Below are 17,195 nucleotides of genomic sequence, written 5' to 3' on the forward strand. Positions count from 1 at the left end.
GAAAACAGAGAGTAGGAATAAACGGGTCGTTTTCAGGTTGGCAGACTGTGACTAGTGGGGTACGACAGGGATCGGTGCTTGGGCCCCAGCTATTCACAATCTATATCAATGATTTGGATGAGGGGACCAAATGTAATATTTCCAAGTTTGCTGATGACACAAAACTAGGTGGGAATGTGAGTTCTGCGGAGGATGCAAAGTGGCTTCAAGGGGATATAGACAGGCTAAGTGAGTGGGCAAGAACATGGCAGATGGAATATAATGTGGAAAAATGTGAAGTTATCCACTTTGATAGGAAAAACAGAAATGCAGAGTATTTTTTAAATGGTGAGAGATTGGGAAATGTTGATGTTCAAAGGGACCTGGATGTCCTTGTACATGAGGCACTGAAAGCTAACATGCAGGTGCAGCCAGCAATTAGGAAGACAAATGGTATGTTGGCCTTTATTTCAAGAGGATTTGAGTACAGGAGTAAAGATGTCTTATTGCAATTATATAGGGGCTTGGTGAGACCGGATCTGGAGTATTGTGTACAATTTTGGTCTCCTTGCCTAAGAAAGGATATACTTGCCATAGAGGGAGTACACCGAAGGGTCACCAGACTGATTCCTGGGATGGCGGGATTGTTGTATGAGCAGAGATTGAGTAGACTAGGCCTGTATTCTCTAGAGTTTAGAAGAATGAGAGGTGATCTCATTGAAACATACAAAATTCTTACAGGGCTCGACAGGGTAGTTGCAAGGAAGATCTTTCCCCTGGCTGGGGAGTCTAGACCCAGGGGTCACAGTCTCAGAATAAGGGGTAAGCCATTTAGGACTGAGATGAGGAGAAATTTCTTCACTCAGAGGGTGGTGAATCTTTGGAATTCTCTACCCCAGAGGGCTGTAGAAGCTTAGTCATTGAGTGCATTCAAAACAGAGATTGATAGATTTCTAGATATTAAAGGCATCAAGGGATATGGGGATAGTGCAGGAAAATGGCGTTGAGGCAGACGATCAGACGGATGGCCTACTCCTGCTCCAATTTCTTATGTTCTTATGTTCTTATGTTTTCAAGCTTGATGGTATGGACACTGTGGGCCTTAGCCCTTCACCTTGCTTTCTTATTAAAAGAAATATGTAGTAAATCAGCTCCTTCACACTACTGGGTATGTGAACTCCTCCAGTTTCATCCTCCACAAATGCCTTATCAGTTTAAATAAAATATTCATTTTTTCTTTTTTACTTCTTTGCTCCTTTATTCTCCTCCCTTCCTAAATGTGTTAACTCATGCTGAAGTATAGTTGTCTGAATGCTGTCAGTCCTCTGGTACCTTGCCCAGAAGCTATTCATCATGTGTGAATCTCGGTAGTAACTCTTGGCAACCTATTTAACGACAGCAAATTGCATTTATATAGTACCTTTAAAACAGAAAATGTCCCAAGGCAGCTCACATTAGACACAAGTAGGAGTTGGGGTGAAGGAAAGTTATGGGAGGTGATTGTAAATGCAGTAGAAAGAGGTAGGTTTTCAGGAAGTATTTGAAGGTTGGGAAGATGTATTCACCAACTGGAGAGTGGAAGGATGGGCAAACATGCATTAGAACAGAGTTGGAAGAGTGAAGGGTGCTGGAAGTCATGCAGAGCGGGAGGAGGTTACAGAGGCAGGAAGGGGTGAAGCTGTGCAGAGATTTGAAGGCAAGAACATGGTTTTGAAATTACTGCACTGAGAGAACAGAAGCCAATGGATATTGACAAGGACTGGAGTGACAGGTGAGAGGGATTTTATGCAGGATAGGATACAAGTGGTGGAGTTCTGGATGAGTTGGAGTTTTTATAATGTGGAGCTTGGGAGGCCAGCAAGTAGGGTGGTGGAAAAGTTGAGTCTAGAGATGACAAAGACATGGGCAAGGGTTTCAGCGGCAATGGAGGTGATGTAAAGACAGAAAAGAGTGATATTTCAGAGTTGGAAGAAGGCGGTCTAGGTAACTAGATGTGAGGTTTAAAGCTCAGGAACAAGGAGGAAACCAAGACTGTAGAGTTTGAGCAGGCATCTGGGAAGGGGGTAAAGGTCAGGTGCTAGGGCATGGAATGTCTGGTGGAGAACAAACAGGATGGCATCAATTTTACAAACAACTGAGTCCAATCCTTAACTGATATCTGTGTGCTTCCCAGCAGGAATAACTGAATCACGATCAGAAGCAGAAATCCTGACTAACTTTTCTTCTACCCAGCTTGGGTGCTGAGGTTGATTGTAGTGAAGCAACTGCCATCGATTTTTTTTAAACTATAGAAGCAGCAAAATAAAACCAGTGGAACACTAATGCCAGTTTTAAAATTTGCAATCCTTTGAGTGTAATCCCATGATAAAGTCTTAATATGAAGTCACCCGATGGTTTATTGGATAAATGCACCATATGGTGTGGTCCTGCACCATATAGACCAGGAAGGCCTAATCCCTGGGCTATGTTGAGCCCTGGACTATGTTAATCCCTGGGCTATGTTGAGCTAGCTGATCTCAGCCCTAGTCATTATATGGGATGCTACTATTGACCTCTGTATCTCTGGGCTGGAAAGTTAAAAGAATCAGCCTTGGTTCTTGCTCTTGATCGCTACCCATTGACCCTTGTTTGGGCATTGGGCTGCTGGTGCCATATGCTTGCATTAGAGGAGATAATTAGGGAAAGAAGTGTTAACATGGATGTTGAAATGAAATGAAGTGATGGCACTGCTTTAGGTTCTCATATGAAATGATTCAAATGGGAACAAAGCATGATGAGCAACACAGAAAGCTGATCACATTCACTTGCTATAAATGGCCCATCTCCAACTACTTAAGGTGTTAATAGTGAATTGTCTGACATGCTTCATGTGGTATCCAGCCAACCTTTGATCCTGATTTTGGTAATTTGATGCGAACGTCAGAATTAGTGTCTCAAACCGTGAGTTATCGTACACCACTGCTTGTAAGTTCAAAAGCAATAGAAAAATTCCCAGATTTTTTGAAATATAAAACAGAAAATGCTGAAAGTGCACGGTAGGTCCATCAGCACCTGTAAAGAGAAAAGATTAACAAACTCGATTGCGATGAAAGGTCTCCATTAAAAACATTAACCTGTCTTTTCCCTTTTCAAATGCTGACAGAACTATGGTGCATTTTCTGTTTTTATTTCAGATTTTTAGAAAGTATCGACTAGTTTGCTTGGCAGAGCTTGACATAGTTTTTGTGTGAGTATAAGGAGGTGTTGAATGTCAGAGAAAAATTAGTTGTTAATAAAACGACTGATTACTGCTTTCAAGATTAGTCACGTTTTTGTCCCTTGTCCAAGAAATCATCTGTAATTACAATTTCTACTTCTCTTATGGCAGATCAGGTACGGTAGCATAGTGGTTATGTTACTGGGCTAGTAATCCAGAGGCCTGGACTAAAATCCAGAGTCATGAGTTCAAATCCCGCCACGGCAGCTGGCGAATTTAAATTCAATTAATTAATTAAATTCAATTAATTAAATAAAAATCTGGAATTAAAATACTAGTATCAGTAATGATGGCCATGAAACTACCGGATTGTCGTAAAAACCCATCTGGTTCACTAATGTCCTTTAGGGAAGGAAGCCTGCCGCCCTTACCCGGTCTGGCCTATATGTGACTCCAGACCCACAGCAATGTGGTTGATTCTTAATTGCCCTCTGAAATGGCCTAGCAAGCCACTCAGTTGTAAAATCTCGCTACGAAAAGTCATAATAAGAATAAAACCCGTCGGACCACTAGGCACCGGACACGACAACAGCAAAACACCAAGAACCGTCACCACACGGACTGCAGCGGTTCAAGAAGGCGGCTCATTACTTCTCAAGGGCAATTAGGGATGGGCAATAAATGCTGGCATTGCCAGCGATGCCCACATCCTGTGAACAAAGATTGAAAAATTATTTTGTACATCAAAAAATATATTTTAAAAAGCATGTTGTTTGCGCTTGACATGCTTTCATTTTCTGAGATATTTATTATATTTGTAGAAAGTCATTTGGTAAAAAAGAAAAAATATATTTCTCAAAAGCTGAAATAGACTCTATTCCTCAAGAAGTTAATTAATTTAGATTCTATCTGTCTATCACCCCTTTCAATACTTTTTTAAATACCTAAATTGAATTTTCTGGAGGAACTGTATGGTGTGAGTAGTTATACATTAGCCTTTCACCCCTGGTGAAATTTACCCCTCACAGTTGTGACAGGTGTGATCATTTCTCATTTCATGCCATTAAAAACAGCATTGCACAGTGGTAAAGTGCTTCATCCAGGATATAAGCCAAATTAACATTTTGGCTTTGTTTCATTACAAGCATTCGCTGATCATGGAAGCAACCCATTTCCTAAACTGAAGGGGCTCGCAGAGAGAAAATGTGATTTATTTTCCATTTCAAGATTTTAGTTGCCTTTTTGTGCTCATCAAGATGAAGGATGAGTGCTGGAGAATGAATTGGGTGCTTTCAAACACCCTGTGTCAGTACTAAGCACTCTCAGGTTAGGCACAGCATGGTTAGATACAAAGCTCAGTCTAGTATGTCACAACAATGTGGCCCCAAGATTTACGGAGAGGTGGGGAGGGTGCTGGGGAGGCCGAAAGCAGCCGAAGAACCCAGTAAGGCTGGGGACACAGAAATCCTGCCGATGTTAAGGCAGGACCTTATCAATATTTTTTAGTTCCGTTTCCCATCTGGCACCCGGCCAAATGGACAGCATGGCTGGCGGCCAGGAGGGAACACCAGCGGCAAAAGGTTGCAGCCGAGGACCCTTGGGGACAGTCCTCTGCAATTGAGAGCGGGGAGATATGCCGCGATTGAGAGGGGATGAGAGGCCACAATTGGGTGAGGGAAAGAGAGGTCAGCAATCGGGAAGGATGGGGGGTTGGAGGCTGGCGCTCGGGGCTGGAGGAGGCCAAAGGCTTCCTTGAGGGGCCTGGGCAGATCACTCTTGCTCCTCCTAGTCCACAAGGAGTGCTGAAAAAGGCACTTACCATGTGGAGCCTGTAGCTCCCGCCTCCCTTTCACTACGGGATTTTCCGGCCCCTAGGAAACTTGTGCAGCAACAGTCAATTTTAAATTGGGCCCCTAATGTGCGGTTGGAGCCTGATTTAAATATGTTAATTACGTGTCCCGCTTCTCCACATCGGGACACTCGGACGCCTCAATATCCGCCAGCCTAAAAAAGGTAATGGGCACGTGCGCAGCGTGTCGAGGGCGCGTTCCCCATATTTAACCTTTTAAGCCCCCCTCCCCATTGTGGGGGGGTTAATATCGAGGCCTGTATCTCAGCTCCAACTGTAGAAATGCACCCTCTGCTGGACCAGTGTGACATTTTTTTCCATCTGCCGTACCAGCCAACCTATGGTTTTGTTGAGTGAATATAGTGATGAGGAAATTATACTTCTGCCTGTTACTTATCTTGCTTAAACAGAGTTCCCTCTCCTTCACAACCAGGATACATTGCTTGGTTCTCTGAGATGAAGAATGATGCTGGTTGTTACAGCAGTTACCTAACTTTTAACTGTCACATTCAGACAGCTATCAAAAGTGTCACAAATAGTTAAAAGTGTTGTTGCTTTTATTTTCTGTCTTCCTATCTTGAAAAAACTGATTCATATTAGGGTATGGTTCCATGGGTGCTTGCAACCTTCTGGCATCTTGAAAAGTGCCCATTGTGCAAGGTGCGAACCTAGACAATGAAATAACCAACTGTGGAGAGCATCATCTTTTCCGCTCCCAATATCCACATACATATACTTTCCAGTATAGGTTTGGACAGCCTTCAGGAATAAAAACCCAGGCTGATTTTCCCCCTTTCTAGCCCAGAGGCACTGATGCCTATTGTAACACCTCCAGGCCTGCCCAGCTGAATCAACTAACTTGGCACAGACCAGGGATCAAACTTGATTCAATTATTCCCTTTCTTTTACCAATATTTAGGACTTTACAAAAGGTTTAAATTTCTGACTTCACCTAAAATTCAGTAGAATCACTGGAGACCAGGCATTTTTCTTTTCATTGTACCTATTCTTGAGAATGATTTATCCCATGTCAATCATTTCTTCTTTTGCAACATGCAGTCAGCTAGCATATGTACACCATTAACTTCACAATGAGATCTACTTTAAACTTACAGACCATGTAGAGGAGATGTTTAGCACAACACAGAAACAGTTTATTTTAACAGAAATATTTTACAGAGCCTTATATACAAATATTTACAATTGACAAACAAACAAGGGGAAGTTCTGAACTGCATCTGTCCCAATCCCTTTTCCTTCCTAAACTAATAATTCCAGTGAAATCCCTTTATTCTGAAAACTGCTTTTTGGGTTTCATAATTAGGTATTGTGGCTAAGTATCCCTTTAATAATTGTGTAATGTTTTTGACCCAGGAAATTAGAGGACAGTAAAATAACTGCTCCCTTCCCAAAAAAGAGCAGAACCTCCTTTCCTGAACACAATAGAAAGGTGCAACACATGGGCTGCCTCAGTTGCACAACTGTGTAAAAGTTTTGGCAATCACTGTGTAGACGTGTGCTTATTAGTTTGAAACATCTGTAATATACCAAACGGTACAGAAAAGATTAATGCAGAGCACTATTTCAAGGGGACATGGGGGCACAAATTCAATGTGGCAAATTTTGGACTAATGTCTAGAAGTTCTTCACATAAGTTGTGCTCAATGCATGGAATGGAGTTCCAGATAAGATTGTGGAGATGGAAACCCTGGAATCATTTAAGAAACAGTTGGATGCTGTGATGGGAGATTGTGGGCTTTTCTAGATAGCTGAGCAAGGATGGATCAAATGTTCTTCCTCATCTGCATCTATCTTCTGATCTCATGATTTCCAAGGTAAATAGGAACAAGATTCAGATTCATTTTTCATTCAGACATAGAAAAAATTATATTGCTCTTTATTAAGAACTATCTCTTTTTAGACAATGTGATTTTTTTGCTAATTTATTCATGTGACAGTTCAGTAGTTAAAAAAAAAGCAGACAAGAAAATGAGACAGGAAGCTCTAGTCTCTGAAACAACTGGTAATGTAATTCTTCTTGAAGTGTATAAGGACCTTGTGACCTTTTCTTCTACCGAGCACAGTGCAACTTTATATTAACTTATTTGGCTGACTCTAAGTGGGTCGATTTTTATTTTCTTGGCAGCTGCTAGACAACATTTGATATCTGTGGTTTAACTTCTCCACAACTCCGGGCACCTCTTATTGTCATTTGCACTGTAATCCCTGATCCCATGAAGATGCCATACATGCCATTAGGCAGTTCTACTTATACAATCTGGCAGCCATTTGCTGCTCCACTCTCCAACATTTGTGGTCCTTGACAGACAAGCTGCTCTTTCTATCTCTGAGGCTCCATTTATAGCCTGCCTGACTGTGGGATGTTTCCTGAGTTGTTTTCAATGCTATTTCTTCGCCTTTTCTTGGTCTCTAGACAAGGGAGTGCTATTAAAAATAAAAACATAAGATGAAGGAAACACATAGCAGGTTAGTCATCTGCTGTAAAGAAAGAAAAGACAGGTTATGATGTTTCAGGTGTGCATTCTTCATCAGAACTGAATTGGGTCATTTTAACCCAGTATATCTGGCGGGAAATTGACGAGAATAGATCCGCTGCCCATTTTACACCCCGCCTGATTTTACTTTCCATTAAAGTCAATAGGTGCTGAACTGAGGCTGTGCAAACTCCTTTCAAGTAAGGCTCTAGTAACCAATAGACAAAGACTTTCATCCCATTAATCTGAGCTGTATTTGAACCCAGGTCCCAGTGTCTAGTCCACTGCTATATTCAGCGCTTTTGCTAATTCTGTTCATGTGAACAAAGTAACCCTTCCCTTTTTGCTTTGATGAATCAATCCACAGGTCACACAGCTGATATTAATACAATTTACCAGCATTCATCTTATTGGGCAGTTGATCCCACCCCATCAGTTTCCCACCGGGCAGGTTAGGTTAAAATTAGGAATATTGGAACAGGAGAAGGCCATTCAGCCCGTCGAGCCTGTTTTGCCATTCAATTAGATCATGGCTGACGTGTATCTCAACTCTATTTACCTACCACCTTTGCTCCATATCCCATAATACTCTTACCCACGAAGAGTTAAAGATGGAAAGAAATTTGAATAAGATTGGAAAAAATCTTGATTAAGGATGCACATCCGAAAAGTCATAACATTTCATTTCTCTTTACAGAGGCTGAGTGATCTTCTGTGTATTTCCAGCATTTTATGTTTTTATTCCAGATTTCCAGAGTTTGCAGTTATTAATTTTATCTTATCGGAATGCTGTTGGAAGATAGGATTTTCTCATCTTTCACAGAGCAATTAAAGAGAACTATTTTCTCTTTCTGTTTCTGTGTGGTGGTCCCCAGCCTTTACCTGGCAACTACATGAAGTAGCATGATAGAAATCAGGAGCTCAATATGGCAAATTCCAGGTGCAGACCTGCATCCCAAGAGTTGATGTAATCCTGACAACGGCCCTCAAGTAAGACCTTTGATTATAAGTTAGTGAAATTAATGCCATTTGCCATTATTATTTTTATTTCCACAGAATGGATGTAGGTGAAGTGAGTGATGACATGTAGTAGAACCGTAGAGTGTACCAGTTAAATAGTGTTTTACCGTCTTTAGCACCTAAAGCAACTGCTCACCTGCTTATCTGCCCTCCTCACTACAGCAAAGTTCACAGGTGAGAAGCCATAAAATTAAAGAGGGTGAAATGTTTATAGTGCCTAGAAGTAACTCTACAGTCAAATGCCACTTGTGTGAACTAATTGGACCTGGAGTGGTGGATGGGCAGGATGTTCACATCATCTGTCAGAAAAAAACACATCCTTAGCTTCTCTATCTGTTTTATGATGAAATATCAATACCGAATTTACTTTACATGTAATCATGACCACAAAGGAAGTAAAAGTATTTCTGTTCTGGTAATTTACCTCTTACTGTACTCAGTCTGCAAGAGATTGAATCTGCATTGTGCAATAATAATCATGGGTTAATACCTTTGTTAAAATATCAGGTGAATTTAATCTGAACATGTTAATGCATAATGCTCAGTGCAATTTCAACCCCTAGGAGAGGAGCTATCTTGGCATTGGTTGGAATGAAACATTGATACAATTGCCACTTGTGTGAACTAATTGGACCTGGAGTGGTGGATGGGCAGGATTTCTGGTTATCTGATTGCTCATATATACTCTTAAAATTTTCCTGAAACAAATAGAAAATGCTTGCACTATTGTTATTTGTTATATAGAACGGTGGCTTTATCTTTGATAAAAGAGGAAAAATTTGGGAAAAAAAATTGCTTTTGAATTTATTTTGGGTTACTATTCCAGTATGTTGTTGCAAAAAAGCTGAACTCTTTTTTATTTTAAAATGTGATATTTATCCTTCAGTTTTTGCTCTTTTTCTTAGTTGGTGGGAAAGGACGAGGAGGATGAAAGAGGAGAAAGTTTTCTTTATTTCTGAGAGTTATAGGGAAGATTTTCTTCTTAGCACTCCCAACACACAGTTAATTTTGTTAGGCTAAACATTAAAGAATAAAAAATGATGGACTGGGAGTGCATAGTTTCTTGATATATACTACCTACAAGTGGTAGAATCATCAAAAAAGAAAATTTCCCCTTAAATTTTAGGGGTCACAAAATGATGCCTTAGCAACCGTTGTGCTGTTCAACCCCTTCCATTAACCTCAAATTCATTCCAGTGCGACCTTATTAAAAAAACAATTTCCCCAATTTTTCTCCCCACTTTTCCTGAAGGTGTTGGCTCTTAGTGGCGTGTGGTTTCACCAATAACATCAGCCCTCTTGTATCTCGTCCAAATGGTCATTCTCATGTAGTGCCTACTGAGTGAGTGTTGAGCAGGGGACTTGACAATGGACAGCATCACAGCAAAGCCTGAGTGAGATTGCAAATATAGTGCAACATATAGCCAACCCCTATCGCCCCACTAGTCTGGATAATCTAATGACACTTGCTGTCCAGCACAAGAAGAATAATAACTTAGGTGTGGTAATGGAAATTGTACCCCACTTAATATCAGTGCCTTTAGGCGGCAGCAAAAAAAATAACTGCTGAGTCTAGCTACTGCAATGGCGTTAGAGAAAAAGTATCAGACATGTATCTCACAAACCATTTTGGAGGTATCATTAGTTTAAAGGATAAGATAATTTTCAGACTTTTCAAGGGTTGCAGCACTCTAAAACATACCTACACCGACCCTTCATTTTATTTGTGCTTGTAAGAAAGGATTTGCTTAAGTAGCTGAAGAAAAGAACTGAGCAGAATAATTTTCTGGTTGCTATTTAGGTAGAAAAGGGAATGTTACCTTTATTGGGTTGAACCAGGTTTAGGCTTGATTAAGGTGGAGTCAAACAGAGCTATTCCTCAGTCTATTCACCCGTACTTTCCTAAAAAATTGCAATTGACTATAAAAAGAACAGAAAATGTTGGAAATACACAGGTCTGTCAGCATCTGTAAGAGACTAATATTTTGGTTGGAGACTCTTCATTCATTCTTACAAAGGTTCTCTATCCAAGACATGAATTTGTCTTTTCTATCTTCCAATGCTGTTGGACCTGCAGTGCATTTGCAGCATTTTCTGTTTTTATTTCATATTTCCAGCATTTGTTTCATCACCGTTGATGTTTCTATTCCTGAGTTAAATTATAAATCTGTTCTTTTTTTTGACCCAGAATAAGCACTTCTGTGTAATTTGAAAAAATAGTAACCTGTGCAATAAATGTAATAATAATTCCAGCAAAAAGAGGGACCTTAGAATGAGGCAGAAATTCTTATTTGATTAGAAAGTGAAGATAATTTGGAAAAATGTCACTGGAACTTGTGGAACTGTCCAGCAGCACCACTACAGCTTTCCAAAAACTTTTGCAATCCTATTTCATAGAGGTATCCCTTTGCCTACTCTTAGGCTGCAAACTAAAATCAAAAACTGTAAAAAAAAATGGATTTTTTTAAGCCTAGAAATGATTACTGTTAGCCAAAAGACTAAATTGATATATTTGTCATTGTCTTTGGTGGCTGAGATGGTGGAAACCACCTCTACAAAATACCAATATCAATGGTTACATCCTGCTCACTTACTCAAGGCTGAGACATCTTGCTATTTGTTTAAGACTTCAGTTCTGCTTTCATATATGGAGAGGCTCTTCTGACATCTCTCCTGCACTTCTGGACAGGATACAAGAAAAGTTGATGCCTGCCTCTGTTAAGACTTTGCCTCCAAGATCTCTCTCTCTCTCCCTCTGCAATCAACACTAGTATAGTTAGTACTCCTCCTAACTTTCCTGTCTTGTTCCTCTCTCAGCTCCAGGAATATTGCCCTGCAGTTTTCACCTTCCCTACATTTCCACTGCGTTGAAATCAGGACACATTGCATAGTCTCCTACTGCTTCAAAACCATGAAACTCCTTAACCCTCTTATTTCTCCTACAATCGGCAGGCTTCTAAAATTCAAGCTTGGTGTCACCTAATCGCTTTTCCTGATTTTACCTTGTTTTTCTCTTTCACCCAACCAACATCACTAAAACAGATTATCTGGCCATTATCACATTGCTGTTTGTGGAACCTTGCTGTGCGCAAATTGACTGCTGCGTTTCCTACATTACAACAGTGACTACACTTCAAAAGTACTTCATTGGTTGTAAAGCGCTTTGGGATATCCTGAGGTCATGAAAGGTGTTATATAAATGCAAGTCTTTATTTCTTCTTTCTTTTTTAACCTTGGTGGTGTCCTGTACTATGGCCTTTGACCCTTCACAATGGATTTTCAATTAAAAAGAAAATTAAAGGTTACTCCAGCAGCCAATAAAGCCACTTGGCATTCTTGTTAATTGTATTCGACACAGTACCTGACCAAAAGCATTGCTGTCAAAACATAAACCGAAAGTTGCTCAAAATAAACTAATGTGGTGGCATCATTGTTAGAAATACAATTCGTTCTTTGTATCTCTGACTGAGTTAGCAATGAGCAAGCTGCCTGTTTTCATTGTACTTTCACTTCTTATTTTAAAAAGAAAGTTTTTCAATTCAATTCCACAATCTGTTATTTCTAGAACCATATTGGCCTAGCTTGCGTCGTATTCCACTGCTGGTAAAGTTTTGTTATAAAAATCTGTCATTTTAAAGTTTTTGACAGGTTACAAGATTGTCGCACATCAGTCCACTCCTGCTTAGTGTTCTGCAAAGCCTGGGTCTTCTGTTCATCCACCTGGACATAGTCCACTCGCTCTTCCAGCATGGACGAAAGGAACGGCTTCTGTGTACAAGACAAAAAAGGCAATCTACTAAACATGACCCAAGATGTGTTATCTCTTTCACTCACACCTTTTCTCACTCTTACTCACTATCTCTCACACTCTTTTACTCTTTCCTGCAATTTCGTTCTTTCTCTCACTTTATTTTACTGTCTTTTTAGCAGTCTCTCTTGTACACGTTCTCTCACATTCTCTCACCCTTTCTCACTTTCCATCTCACAATTTATCTTGCACTCTCCCATATTCTCACTGTTCCATCACACTCTTTCTCTCACTCACTTTCTCTGAATCTGTTTTGCTATCATTCCTTTCTCATTTTCACTCATTAGTTTACTATCACTGTGGGCATTTTGCTTTAATAGATTTGTCATTGTTTTTTGTGTATTATCTAAGAGAACAGCCTTCACTCCGTTATATTCTTAATTGCTACATATATTTCAAAAAGCAAACTGATATGCATTAATTTAACACAATCATGCAGAATTTGGACAAAATACCTTCTGAACAGGAGAGGGAGACGTTGCATTGAAGTCTAAGGCTAGATAGTCAAGGTTTAACGGTCGGGGCCAGTGATTGTTGCCATTACCATTATATACAGAGCTAGAGCGTTCCTGTGGATAAAGATATTAAAAAATCAAATCCAAGGACTAAAATATTTCACAACAATTATCATTCATTTATGAATGGTCTTGTTTTGTAACTCCAAACAGTAGAATATTGTATTTTCCTTACTCTGATTATATGTACTAGTGTCTCAAAAACATTGTGCAGTCATAATAGGCAGCCTAGTAGTTATGAATCAGAAATGCAGAATATTGACATTTCATTTCAAAAACTACTTCTGATAATGTACAGTACAAAGAAAGTCACACCTTTTAAAAAAAAAGTTTCATTCTGAATAAAACTAAAGGCACTTTATCTGAATGCACGAAACATTCGTAACAAGATAGATGAATGGCACAAATAGAGATAAATGGGTTTGATCTAATAGCCATTACTGAGACATGATTGCAAGGTGACTAAGGTTGGGAACTAAATATTCCAGGCTACTTGACTTTTAGAAAAGACAGACAAAATGGAAAAGGAGGGGGTGTAGCCCTGATATAAAGGATGAGATAAAGACAGTAGTGAGAAAAGATCTTGGCTCAGAACCTTAGGAAGTAGAGTCAGTATGGGTTGGGATAAGAAATATCAAAAGGCAGAAAACAGTTGTGGGAGTAGTTTATAGGCCCCCTAAAAGTAGATATACTGTTAGACAGAGTATTAATCAAGAAATAAGAGGAGCTTGTAATAAAGGTAATGCAATAATCGTGGGGGACTTTAATCTTCATATAGTCAGGGCAAATCAAATTGGCAAAAGTAGTTTAGAGGACGAGTTCATGCAATGCATTTGAGATAGTTTCCTACAACAATACGTTATGGAACCAACCAGGGAACAGACTATTTTAGATCTTGTCTTGTGTAATGTGACAGGGTTAACTAGTAAACTCATAGTAAGGGATCCTCTGGGGCAGAGTGATCATAATATGATAGAATTTCTCATTGAGTTTGAAAGTGACATACTTAAATCCGAAACTAAAGTCTTAAACTTAAACAAAGCCAATTACATAGGTATGAGGAATGAGTTGGCGAAGATTGATTAGGGAATTAGATTAAAAGATATGATGGTGGATTAGCAATAGCGAACATTTAAAGAAATATTTCATAATTCTCAATGAATATACAGTCCATTAAGGAATAAAAGTCCACTGGAAAAGTGATCCATTTGTGCTTATATAAGAAGTTAAGGAAAGTATTAGATTAAAAGAAGAGGCTTATAATGTTGCCAAGAAGAGTAGTAAGCCTGAAGGTTGGGAGAGTTTTAGAAACCAGCAAAGGATGACCAAAAAATTGATACAAAGGAAGAAAATCGAATGTGAAAGTAAACTAGCAAGAAATATAAAAACAGATTGTAAGAGCTTCTAAAAGTATGTAAAAAGGAAGAGAATAGTGAAAGTAAACATGGGTCTCTTAGAGGCTGAGACAGGAGAAATTATAATGGGGAATGAGGAAATGGCAGAGACGTTAAACAAATATTTTGTATCTGTCTTCACAGTAGAAGACACAAAAAAAATACCAGAAATAGTGGGGAACCAAGGGGCTAATGAGAATGAGGAACTTAAAGTAATTAACATTAATAAAGAAAAAATACTGGAGAAATTAATGGGACTAAAAGCCAACAAATCCCCTGGACCTGATGGTTTACATCCTAGGGTTCTAAAAGAGGTGGCTGCAGAGATAGTGGATGCATTGGTTGTGGTCTTCCAAAATTCCCTAGATTCTAGAATGGTCCCAGCGGATTGGAAGGTATTCAAGAAAGGAGGGAGAGAGAAAACAGGGAACTACAGGCCAGTTAGCCTGACATCAGTAGTCAGGAAAATACTGGAAGCTATTATTAAGGACGTGTTAACGGGGCACTTAGAAAAATCATAATATGATTAGGCAGAGTCAACACGATTTTATGAAAGGGAAATCATGTTTGACAAATCTATTAGAGTTTTTTGAGGATGAAACTAGCAAGGTAGATAAAGGGAATCCAGTGGATGTAGTTTATTTGGATTTTCAAAAGGCATTCAGTAAGGTGCCACACAAAAGGTTGTTACACAAGATAAGAGCTCATGGGGTTGGGGGTAATATATTAGCATGGATAGAGGATTGGTTAACGAACAGAAAACAGAGAGTAGGAATAAAGGGGTCACTTTCAGGTTGGCAGGCTGTAGTAACTAGTGGGGTGCCGCAAGGATCAGTGCTTGAGTCTCAGCTATTTACAAACTGTATTAATTTTGACTTAGATGAGGAGACCAAGTGTAATGAATCTAAGTTTGCTGACGATACAAAGCAAGGTTGGAAAGTAAGCTGTGAGGAGGACATTGAGTCTACAAAAGCATATAGACAGGTTAAGTGGGTGGGCAAGAAGGTGGCAGATGGAGTATAATGTGGGGAAATATGAGGTTATTTACCTTCTTAGGAAGAACAGAAAATCAGAATATTTTTTAAATGGTGAGAAATGTTGGAGTTCAAAGGGATTAGGATAATCTTGTACACGAAACACAGAAAGTTAACATGCAGGTACAGCAAGCCATTAGGAAGGCAAATGGAATGTTGGCCTTTATTGTAAGGGGATTGGAGTACAAGAGTAAGGAAGTGTTGCTGCAATTGTACAAGGCTTTGGTGAGACCACACCTGGAGTATTGTGTACAGTTTTATTCTCCCTACTAAGGAAGGATATACTTGCCTTGCAATGAAGGTTCACTAGATTAATTCCTGGGATGAGAGTGTTGTCCTTTGAGGAGAGATTGAATAGAATGGACCTATACTCTCTGGAGTTTAGAAGAATGAGAGGTGATCTCATTGAAACATAAGATTCTGAGAGGGCTTGACAGAGTAGATGCTCAGAGGCTGTTTCCCCTGGCTGTAGAGTTTAGAACTAGAGAGCTTGGTCTCAGGATAAGGGGTCAGCCATTTAGGACTGAGATGAGGAGATATTTCTTCACTCAGAGGGGTTGTGAATTTTTGGAATTCTCTACCCCAGAGGGCTGTGGATGCTCAGTCGTTGAGTATATTCAAGACTGAGATCGACAGATTTTTGGACTCTAAGGGAATCAAGGGATACGGGAATCAGGCGGGAAAGTGGAGTTGAGGTTGAAGATCAGCCATGATCTTATTGAATGGCGAAGCAGGCTCAAGCGGCTGCATGGCCTACTCCTGCTCCTATTTCTTATGTTTTTATAATTAAGAATCAGTTGTGGAGAGTATTATCATGATTTGATCACAAAATGTAAAGAACATTATTCTTTTTAGGAATGAAAAAATTGTCTATTATACCCGATAAGCCTTTCCTTTTTCATAAATCAACCTCACATTCTCACCATATGCCTAAATCCCTTCTCTATTCAGAAACATATCAATTGTCTTTTTTGAATCCATTTACTCCACCTGCTTCATTGGCCTTCGATAGTAACTTGTTCCATAACTGAATTACACTTTGGTTAAAAAACTAAGCTTCCCTTGACTTCCCTTCTTACCACTTGTTTCCTGAATTTTAGCTGGTGATGCATGTATATTCAGACACTTCACCACAGTGGACAATATCGCTGGCTCAATTAATCTATTTCTGTCAGCTTACCTGGAAAATGCCAATTCATTTCTGCATTATTACTGTGCTTTACATATTTTTCTTTCAATATCTAAACTTTCTACTAAAACTATGATAGACAAGGGGGTAGAAATTGATTCTCATTACGCTCATTTTACAGGCATAATACAAGAGCAAAGAGGACCAATTTTGGGCCACACTGTCCTACGCCCCAGGGAGGCCTGATAAATGTCTGACCCGCAATGGGTCGTTTCATTTTTCATGCATCTGAGGTGGCTGCCTAAAACAGACTTGCATATGCTAATGGGGGGCTCACGCCTGATTAACAATCCTTTCCAGAAAATTTGGTTACCCTGAGCGGACATTGCATTACCAGAGGAATTCTTCCCCATGCTGGGCTACATTATACCACAAGTACTGGACTATAACCACGTGTTTGTTTTTTTTACCATTGCAGTATAATTTTCCTCGCTGTCCCCATCGAAAGTGCTGTAAAAGCTTCTGGCTGAATTACATTGATTTTCTGGTGTGATGCAGTTGGCTGTACTCCACCTGCTAAAAAAGGAAAAAAAGTGCGGTCAAAGATCTCAGCACAGCAAACAGCACTAAAAAATTGCACATAGAAGTTTAGGGTCAGGAATAGTCCATTCAGCCCCTTTAGCCAGTTCCACTATTCAATTAGGTCATGGCTGATCTGTACTTCAATGCCATTTACCCGCCTTTGATCCATATCCCTTGATACCCTTACCTAATAT

At 39.6% G+C, this 17,195-nt stretch overlaps 1 protein-coding gene across 2 annotated transcripts in view; it reads right to left on the bottom strand.

Moving 5' to 3' along the window:
• Positions 1-6,156: 6,156 nt before the first annotated feature.
• The window catches only part of gab3 (GRB2 associated binding protein 3), a 106,694-nt gene continuing 95,655 nt past the window's right edge, over positions 6,157-17,195 (bottom strand). For both annotated transcript variants that reach the window (XM_067997118.1, XM_067997117.1), the window contains exons 8-10: positions 16,890-16,995; positions 12,803-12,916; positions 6,157-12,307 (exon numbers count right to left, since the gene is read on the bottom strand). In XM_067997118.1, the coding sequence (XP_067853219.1) occupies positions 12,167-12,307; positions 12,803-12,916; positions 16,890-16,995 (361 nt within the window). In that variant the 3' untranslated portion in view covers positions 6,157-12,166. The remainder of the gene's footprint in view (positions 12,308-12,802; positions 12,917-16,889; positions 16,996-17,195) is intronic.

Source organism: Heptranchias perlo, chromosome 15, assembly GCF_035084215.1.
Source record: "Heptranchias perlo isolate sHepPer1 chromosome 15, sHepPer1.hap1, whole genome shotgun sequence".
Lineage (NCBI taxonomy): Eukaryota > Metazoa > Chordata > Chondrichthyes > Hexanchiformes > Hexanchidae > Heptranchias > Heptranchias perlo.